The sequence below is a fragment of the Apaloderma vittatum genome, unplaced genomic scaffold, assembly GCF_000703405.1.
Source record: "Apaloderma vittatum isolate BGI_N311 unplaced genomic scaffold, ASM70340v1 scaffold42064, whole genome shotgun sequence".
NCBI lineage: Eukaryota > Metazoa > Chordata > Aves > Trogoniformes > Trogonidae > Apaloderma > Apaloderma vittatum.
Genome location: NW_009712882.1, coordinates 5,431 through 14,514, shown reverse-complemented (window position 1 = coordinate 14,514; position 9,084 = coordinate 5,431). Strand labels below are relative to the sequence as shown.

Genomic DNA, 9,084 nt, shown 5'->3' with positions numbered 1-9,084 from the left:
AGCAGGACCTAGAAAAATAATAGCCAAGAATAAAATTGAATCGTTGGGGGGAAAAAAAACTAAAAATACTCTGCAGTCACTGGTACTGTTTTAAAATAGTTAACATCTCTGGCAGTAGCTCTTACAGAAGATTTTCACAATTCATTCCCCAAATTCCTGGACCATGAATTCTCACAGGAGTTCAGGAAGAAGTTTTAGTTGATTTTCTACTTGCTACTGTAAGGAAAGGTACAAGAGGCTTGTGAATATTCTGTGTCTCCATGGTACACAAAGAGGGGCTGTAAGTTTTTAGAGAAGAGATGGGGTTCAAAATACTTGCTGTAGGCTTTTCGTACTAGACTTGTTGCCTACTCTGCTTATTCTGGAAGACACTGTGGGCAAGTGGGAAGGAACAGATTCCCAACCTCAATGAAACCAAACAAGTAAAACTTGTCTCTAGGGCCATTCCACAATCCTCACGTGTTCTCAGTAGCGCTTACACATGCACATACCGTTAACAGCTTTCAGGAGTAGCATTGAACAGAGGTGTTCAGAGCCTGTGCAAAGAACTACAAAAGACAAGCAATTTGCTGGGTCCACAAAACCCGGAAAACTCACAAGTTCCTGAATACCAACTCCTGCAGTTCCACAAGAAGGATCCACTCGCCTCTAAAATGTTACAGAGCATTCCTGTCACACAAACCAGTCCAAGGCTGCCCTACCTAGCAAAAGCTCCGTGGTTCACTTAAAACCAAACATGACGCTCCTGCTACAGATCCAGCAGGATCTCCAGACACGAGATCACCAAAACAGCTGTTACTGTGATTCTATGTTTGGTGAGCTTCTCCCAGCTGATAAATGCTTCTGAATTTTATCAGAGCAAAATGTCCACTGAGGAAGAAAATGAGCACTGCGTGAAAAATGGATGCTCCACAGAATATAAGCTACACTATAAGGCATGAGCACTCTTACAAATTCACTGCTAGACAGAAATACAGGCAGCCAAGTTCTGCCACCTTTGCCTAAACACTGATGGGGCTTTAGTTCATAAGTAGCCTTGCCAGAAGCAATGTGAGTGTCACAGAATAAAGGGCTTTCCAGTGGGAGTAAGGATGTCAGAAGCTGTTCTCAATGTACCTTACATTCGTGGGTGCAGCTTTTTGCTTTTTGCTTTTAACAGTCATTTCTTTAGCTCAAGAGACCGGTTGCCCAATAGCCCCTCCCCGCAACACTGTTGAGAAAGCTTTCAGTCAATATCTGAGTCATCTAAGTCTTCCAGCAAACCAGTGCAAAGCAGGCTATTCCTAAGAATAGACTAAACAGCAAGCAGAAAGCAGGCTCTTTTAAAAAGGCCTTTCAGATGAACAGAAAACACAGAAAACTCAGTGAAATTCCTTCCTAATTTTCTAATGTCTAAAGGGTTACTTTTCTTCTTAAAAGTATTTCCCCTCTTGGTTGTTTTTTAAAGGGGAAATATCCTGTTTTGACTCCTTGTTTTTGCCAAAGGACTGGAAACTTCAAATGAGATTCTCACACTCCCTCCTCCACTCCCCTGAGGTCTGGCATATAAAACTGCAGCACTACAAAAGGACTCCCCAAAGCCCTTCACACAGCCAGGGAAAATTCCTGTTGCAGGAACTGATGTAAACAGCTGACCTTACGGACTTATTACCAGGTTCCAGCAGAGGAGCAGTGAGAATGGCATGGGAGTCCACCAGCAGCTCGGCTGCAGAGAAGGTAAATAAGGCCAGGCTTGCTGTAGCTTAAGGGGGTTCCAGCTATGGTTACAAAAGTTAAATGAGGAGCTGCTCTGGCCCTGTAAGTATCAATGAAGCATGTGTCACAGCCAAGTCATATATTCCCAGAGAAAAGGAAAACAAAATCTCAGTGGAGCAATTTTCTGTCCATGTCCTGAGTTAGATGAACCGATGGGACGGCCGGCACAAACCTGCAGCGCACCTCCAGTGCGAGCAGATCAATTCATTTTTACAGGAGCTGCAGCCCAGCTTACCAAAAAGCCTCAGGTATGTGTTAAGTGCTTGATTATGTCTCAAGCTGGCACTCTGCACAGGAATGAATTTCAGCTTTATTTACCAGTTCTCATTTGAAAATCTTTACAAGGAGCAGAGTGTGTACTTTTCCTTTCCAGTTCGTTTCACCATGGTCTCTCTCCTCCTCTGTCACACTCCATGAAAACCTCTCTTGGCACCCTGGAGATATGCCACAATCTCATGCAGGCCCAGAGCCCCTCGCCATCAGCACACATAGCTTCCAGTCTCAGGCCCACCCTCCTCTTTGTCCCATATTCATTTCTTCATTTGGATCAAATTCCTCAAAATATGCAAGCTTCCCCCCTATTCTCTAAACTCTAGGCAGTTTGTAAGGCCAACTGACATGGGTGACACGACTCACCGCACACCCAGCTTTGTGTAAATTGGTACTTTGTGTAAATTGTCCTGACAGGACAGGGACCACTGTGGGACTGGCAGTCACACTAAACTTGCATGTCTAGCTTTCCTATCAAATTATTTTCTAAGTCCAACGACCTCATTCTTCATGTCACATGCTGACAGCCAGCCAGGCTGCAGTTGTTATTTGTCTCCTATAGATCCAATACTGAGGACAACGTTTTATGCCAAACATATTTGCTGATGCTTTACTATCTGTAGTTAGACTCCTGTGTAGTTCTGTGTACATCTAAAGCATGCTTTACATTAATAATAATAAGCTTTATAATATATGGTTTGTTTCTACTAAAAGATAAATATTTCTCCTAAATAAATCCCCCTCTCTGTTCTCTCACTGGTGGGATTACTTCTGAAATGCTACCCTCAGTAATTAGAAAAGGAGAAGTTCTCTTCTTTTCCTCCCAGATCCGCTGAGACACATGTAAACTCTCCAAAAGCCTTGTTCTGGTTATACCCTGCCCTGCCTGGTACTTCCAGCATGGCTGGCTCCCCTCTAACCTGTCTTACTCTGTGCAATTTCTCCTCATTTGAAAGTCCCTGATTTTATCAGCCTTGCCTGGGAGTCAGAGTAAGCTTCTCAGTCTGAATGCCACAGAAAAGGGAAGCTGGTTACAGAGGAGGAAGGACAGGTAAATCTGCCTACCAGCCCTCCTCCGCCTATACAGCCTCAAAGTTCCTCAGCTCAGCACCACGTTCCCGAGGTCCCGGAGAAGTTCCTGACCCAATGATTAAACCCAGATCCCACCAAATGGTTTGCTGTGCCTGGCCGCAGGGCAGGCCTGGGATTTCCAGCATCCCTTACAGCTCACGGTCTTCAGCCCTGACCTTGTTTTTTGAGTCTGTAACCCCTCATCCTAGCCTCCCTCCTGCTTCACTTGTATCCTGTTCCCCAGGGAAATGTAAAGCTGAGCAAACAGGACAAAGTGAAGTGAGCCCTTTCCTTGCCCACCCCTCGCACACACACCAAAAAAGGCAACTTCTTATTTTCTTTCCCAGAGCCTCTTTATCCTTTTGCCCACAGCACTGACTATAAAGCCTGAGGATTCATCTGAGTCTCCTCTTGTCAGGGGCAGGGAAGATTTGGCTACACAGGACATAAATAAAAGAGAGTCCAAGTCCTGGAATTCTTACTGTCTGGTGCCTCTTAAAGTGGAAAAGACATTATTTGCTGATTTACAGTCTTCGCTTTATCAAGCCGCAAGATAAACCTGTGGGAGCTGCAGGTGTGAGGCAAACACATCTATGTGGGTTTTTGGTCTCTGTAGGTGAAAATGCACACTTGAGCTCCCTGTCTGATGGATCAGGATCAGGGAGCTGCTCTGTCTTGGTACCATGCAGTTATTTGTCAGTGTTGCGCTACTGTTTTTACAAAAGTGTCACTGGACCTCATCTTCATTTCAGATTTATTTTAATGATTTCTAAGTAGGTAGAGGCTTATCCTGAGACTGTAAGTCACTTATTTTTTTCTTTCTTTAGAAAAGAATGGGTACAGACACAGGATTAATAAATTCTAATAGATTTAGTGCTCTCATTAGAAATCACATATATTTTCTCCAGTACAGATTTCTGAGAGGAGCTAATAGTATACAAGCCTTATCTGCAGCACCCTTTCTATTTTGCACTAAGTAGGGCATCAAGACCATAGCAAATGACCCTGAACTTAATCCAAAAATCCCTTGTTATGAGTCAAAACTACACTGATCCTAACTTCCCTTTTGTCCACAGGTCCTCTGCTTTAGCAACCTGCCGCAACATGTTACAGCTCCGTCTGCTGTATCTGTTGATGGCGATGCTCGAATCAGGGAACAACCCCTGCTGTGCCAACATCATCGTGGCTTATTTGTCTTCCTACAAATAAAATACATTTGAAATTTGCATGCTCATTGCTTTGGGATATCTATTAAAAAGAGAATAGTTGTGGCTAACTTTCTGTCAAGTCCAAAGGTGCTTATTATTCTGAAAAATGCCCTCAGGCACTTGCCGAATGAGTTTTTTTGTTTGGCTAGGAGCTTTTGCAACATATTTTAATCACTTTTTCTTCTCACATCTATGTCTAAAAGTTTCCCTAGCAGTGGCCACATTTAAAAATGGTGGGTGCTATGTACAGCAGAAAATAAACACTTGCAAATTCCAGAGACCCACAAGGCCTCTTTCAGTCCTCTGTCCCTATACTATACATAGATCACTTCTTTCCCTCTAGCTAAGCACTGGTTAAATAGCACAGTTTTCATGCAATGAGACACAGCTGCAGACCCTTCTTGCCTGCCTTCTAGAAGAAAAAGGGTAAAAGTTGCTTCTGAACAGGTCTGTGAAGTTATAAGCCATTACTGAAAACAAAATTCTCTCTTCCCACCCCTTTCGCACTAGTTCTTGCTTGCCTACTGTGGAAAGCTAGATGCACATTAAATATACAGTCTCAAGAAGATGCTGAATTTCAAGCCAAACCACCTTTTAATGGTTAGAAGTAAAGAATTAATAACAGTGAATTAAAACTATGTGCACTTATTCTGTGTCTTACACTATATTTGTACAATGGCTGTACTTGTGTTTAAGGCTTTGTTTTGGCTGGGGAGATACTTGAGCTGAGATTTCAGTGCGAGCAACCGGCTCTAAATCAGGCAGCAATACTAATAACATGCCTGTCTACAGCGGCCCACGATCTTCAGAGATTATGATGCACACCACAAACTCGGAAAGTGCCTTGCAAATGTCATTTCAAAAGCCTCACACCAGCTCTTCAAGACAGGTAACTATTACAGCGGGGCTCCAAGGAAGACCATGAGGACTCACAATGACAAAGCAGAAAATGTCTCAAAGGCAGAACCAATAGCCTTAACATTTTTTCTGCTTCCAACCACTGACTTAGACTTCCTGAATGATATCAGAGAGCAACGCCAAAAATAAGTTAAAAGGACATATGTGCACATTCGGTATGCTCTCTTTTTTAGATCTTCCTTAGATGAAAGGAATCAGTTAGCCACAGCACTAAGCCCCCAAGTGCTGGCACTCTAATGCGCAGAGTGCAGGCTGCTGCTACCCCCTCGGCACTCACGCCAGACTCAGCTTCTCTTGGCGAAGAGCCAGGACGCTGCATTCTGCCTCTGGGCTTCCACAGCAGCCCTGTGTCTGAGGGAAGAACCTGACCCAGGACTCAGTCCCAGACGCTGTGATGCAGACGGACTGCGCGACGATGGACGTTTGCCCCTGGGGAACTGCACCATTATCAAATGACTCTCACAACAGTGATGGGATAAAGCATAGGTCACTACGTGCCTGAGCTGGATTTAAGTAGCATGTAGATGAAAGGTTCCCATAATCCCTTAATATATCTTGTGTCCCCGGGAGTGGAGCGGGGTGAGTTAGCAGGTGTTTCAGACACCGAATCCAGAAGAGTAAACCTACAGACAAAACTGTGTATGTGGTTCTAAGTATTTAATACCCTCTACAACTCCAGTGATCCTCTTATGGCTGTCATGCTTACCATTGCTGCTTTTTCAGCTCTGGGATGGCAGCTCTCAGAAGTGGCCTGATCTTTCCAGCCACGCTGTTCAGGATTGAGAGGCCTGTAATAACTCCGGAGCTCCATTAAACACCGCAGGTGCTACAGAAGCACCCAGACCCAGGCACTGAGCTTGCTCCACGTGGGGCGCGCAGCAACACCCAAAGCATCCTGAGCACTGCCAGGCGTGCCCCAGGGCTGGCTGGTGCTCTCCTGGCCAAACACCCCTGCCTGGGAAAGTGGACTTTGACAACGGTCATCCGAGTGCATGCTTGGCTTCCTACTCCAGGGTCCTCAGTGGATTGAGAAGCCAGAGAATCCGGACCCTGCCCTCCCACCAGCTGCTTGTGAGATCTTAGGCAAGCCCGGCAGCCTTTCTTTGCCTCAGCATGCCAATAACCCATCCTGGAGCCCAGTGCCAAGACACCCAAGCTCGCAATATATACTTTCAAGCAAATCTAACTGCAGCAACCTGGAGCACTGTGCAGCTTAACTCTCCTAGCTTCTTCGCCATCTGTAGCACAGATACACTCACAAGACCTCTTTCTGAAATGGCGATACTACTTCCATTACCCCATTACACAGCTAATACACCTTTACCTCACAGCTTCCTTGAAAGAGAGGGTGTATCTCTGTACGACACTTACTGGGGTCTGGAGTCACTGCTATTTGTACCACAGATCATTATAGGAATTTGGGTCAGCAGTAGGACTTGATCAACACTTTTGATTGTAATACATAGGATTTCTATTTTGTGTATTTTACTCAGAAACACACTAGCCAACTTAAGAAAAACTGGGTGGGAGGGGGGGATACCAGCAAAATTAGACATTAGAATTCTGACTGCACACAGAGATCAGGTCTGCTAAGCCAAGAGATTTATGAAGACTAATAACAACGCAGAATAAAAATAGAGCAGCATTTTGGGTCTCCAGCTTTCAAGCTCTCCTACTACACATTTTCCCCCAACAGTTAAATTAAATGACACCCATGTAATAGAGAGAACCAATATTATTTGCCATTCCTGAAACGAGCACTTCAGGCTCCAGTTTCATTGCAACGCTGATCACAGTCACTTACATATAGATTAAAAGTTAAAATTCCCAACTAAATAACTGAAATTTGCTTTTTGCATTGCCAAGATACATTTGTAAATTACATTTTTCTCATGATTCTTACAAAATAATGCTTTACCATTCTGTCAGATTTAATCAACCAAATATCTGTTGCTTACCTGTGTGAAGTAGAGATTCATCAGGGTCAGGGTGAAAAACTGGAGGCAGACTGGGAAGCAATAGAGAAGCCAGAAGATGAAGGGGCTGAGAGAATTTGCTGTGACAAAGTCTTTGAAGTAAAACGAAAAGAGCACAGTCCTCAGAGAGGCCCAAAACAAGCACAGGAACAGAAAGACAGTTTGGTAACTGAACCTCTTGTGCCGGTAGTGAAGAACCAGCCAGAGCTGGACGTAGATGAACACAAAAAGCAGTGAATAAAAAACAGTATATACAATGGTCAGGCCCAGCTTCACATACGGAGGGACAGCTGGCGTCAGGGTCGGTGGAAGGGTGTCATTTTTCAGTGGGTCCCACTCAGGGGCCTCCATCTGATATCAGGAATCGTCAGAATTATTTATTAAGTTTGGCTGCCGCTGTTGCCTCCTCCTCCTTCTCCTTTCATCTTCCTACAGCATAGGAATCAAGAAAATGAAAGAAAACAAGCTGCACTTCCTCTTTGGCAGCTCACTGTGGGCTGGTAGCACATGATCACAATTCAGAATGATTCATTAGGACTGCCTTTGTCAGCAATTGGCAGGGAACAGCTCAGAAAGCTGCCCTTTGCTGATGTTTGTGCATGAATCTTTACAATCCGCAAGAAACAAAGAAATCCACCAGCCCCTGAATGGTTTGCTGCCGCTTTTTTTACCTAAGGAAAATAATACAGATTTTAAATTAGTTAAGTAATGTTCTATTTTTTACAAGAAGCAAGTACCTGACATTTTCCTAGTGGCAGCCACATCATATCTTTGTCGGATTTTTTCGTCTTGTTTCCCATTAGCAAGTACTTTATTTAGCAGCATTTCATTAGGAATAATTTTAAGCACCTTAAGGTACTCATGAAATTCAAACCACTGTAATAAGCTGTAACAGTTCAGCTCTGCATTGCAGAAACTCTTGTATTTATATAGAAATACACAATTTGCACAGCAAATCTAACACATTCAGTTTCTTCTTTTTCTTCTAACATAAGACATTTCATTAGAATGGGGGAAAGACACATTAAGGCTTCCAAATACAGCATATACAGGAACAAATAAAAACCCCTAAATATCCAAATTCACCAAAGTGTGCATGCAGCTACAGGTTCTCTTCTTCTTGGCTGTCGTCTATTTGTGCCATCACTGTGCCAACAGCTGACCAGACACGCCTTCTCACAAGTGTGCAGATGTGCCCTTGGGATTAAATCTATAAATTAATAGGTGCTATGGCTGCTGCGTTTGATCCACAGGGGTGAGATAAGTGAGAAGTGAAACTGAGTGGTTTAGACATTTGTAGTGTGGTGCGAATGCTTCACGTATCTTTAGGTCATGTATAGCGTCATATACCATCAAATAACAAGGTTTTTAAAAGATTACTTGGTTACAGCTGGAGCACTGCCATGTTCTGTTCTATTGTTTAAAGTAAACTGATTATGAGAAGTGCTTGTTACCTGGAACAATCCCCAGGGAGGACCCCACATGTCTGGTGAGCTGTGAAAAAAGATGCCTTTAGTGAAAGAGTCCATGTGGTGAACTAACACAGTGCTCAGGGTATGCGGATACTGATACTGACACTAATTACAATATGGATTATCATTATTAATGCCTCATCCTAAGAGGAGTTCAGAACTACTGCTCTGTTGAAGAAGACAGTTACTATAATTGTGTTAATATAAGTACATACATACAGTTCTTTGAAAAGATTATACAGTCATTAAGTTTGGGAAAGACCTCTAAGACCATCAGGTCCAACTGTCAACCCAACACTACCACAACCCCTAGATCATGCCCCAGAGTGCCACATTTGCACGTTTTCTGAACACCTCCAGGGATGGCGATTCCATCACTTCCCTGGGCAGCCTGTTCCAATGCTTCACCACTCT

At 43.7% G+C, this 9,084-nt stretch overlaps 1 protein-coding gene across 1 annotated transcript in view; it reads right to left on the bottom strand.

Moving 5' to 3' along the window:
- The window catches only part of LOC104272988 (integral membrane protein GPR137B), a 9,163-nt gene extending 1,535 nt beyond the window's left edge, over positions 1-7,628 (bottom strand). The window contains exon 1 of the mRNA XM_009868131.1: positions 7,181-7,628. Within this exon, the coding sequence (XP_009866433.1) occupies positions 7,181-7,549 (369 nt within the window). The 5' untranslated portion in view covers positions 7,550-7,628. The remainder of the gene's footprint in view (positions 1-7,180) is intronic.
- Between the last annotated feature and the right edge of the window lie 1,456 nt (positions 7,629-9,084).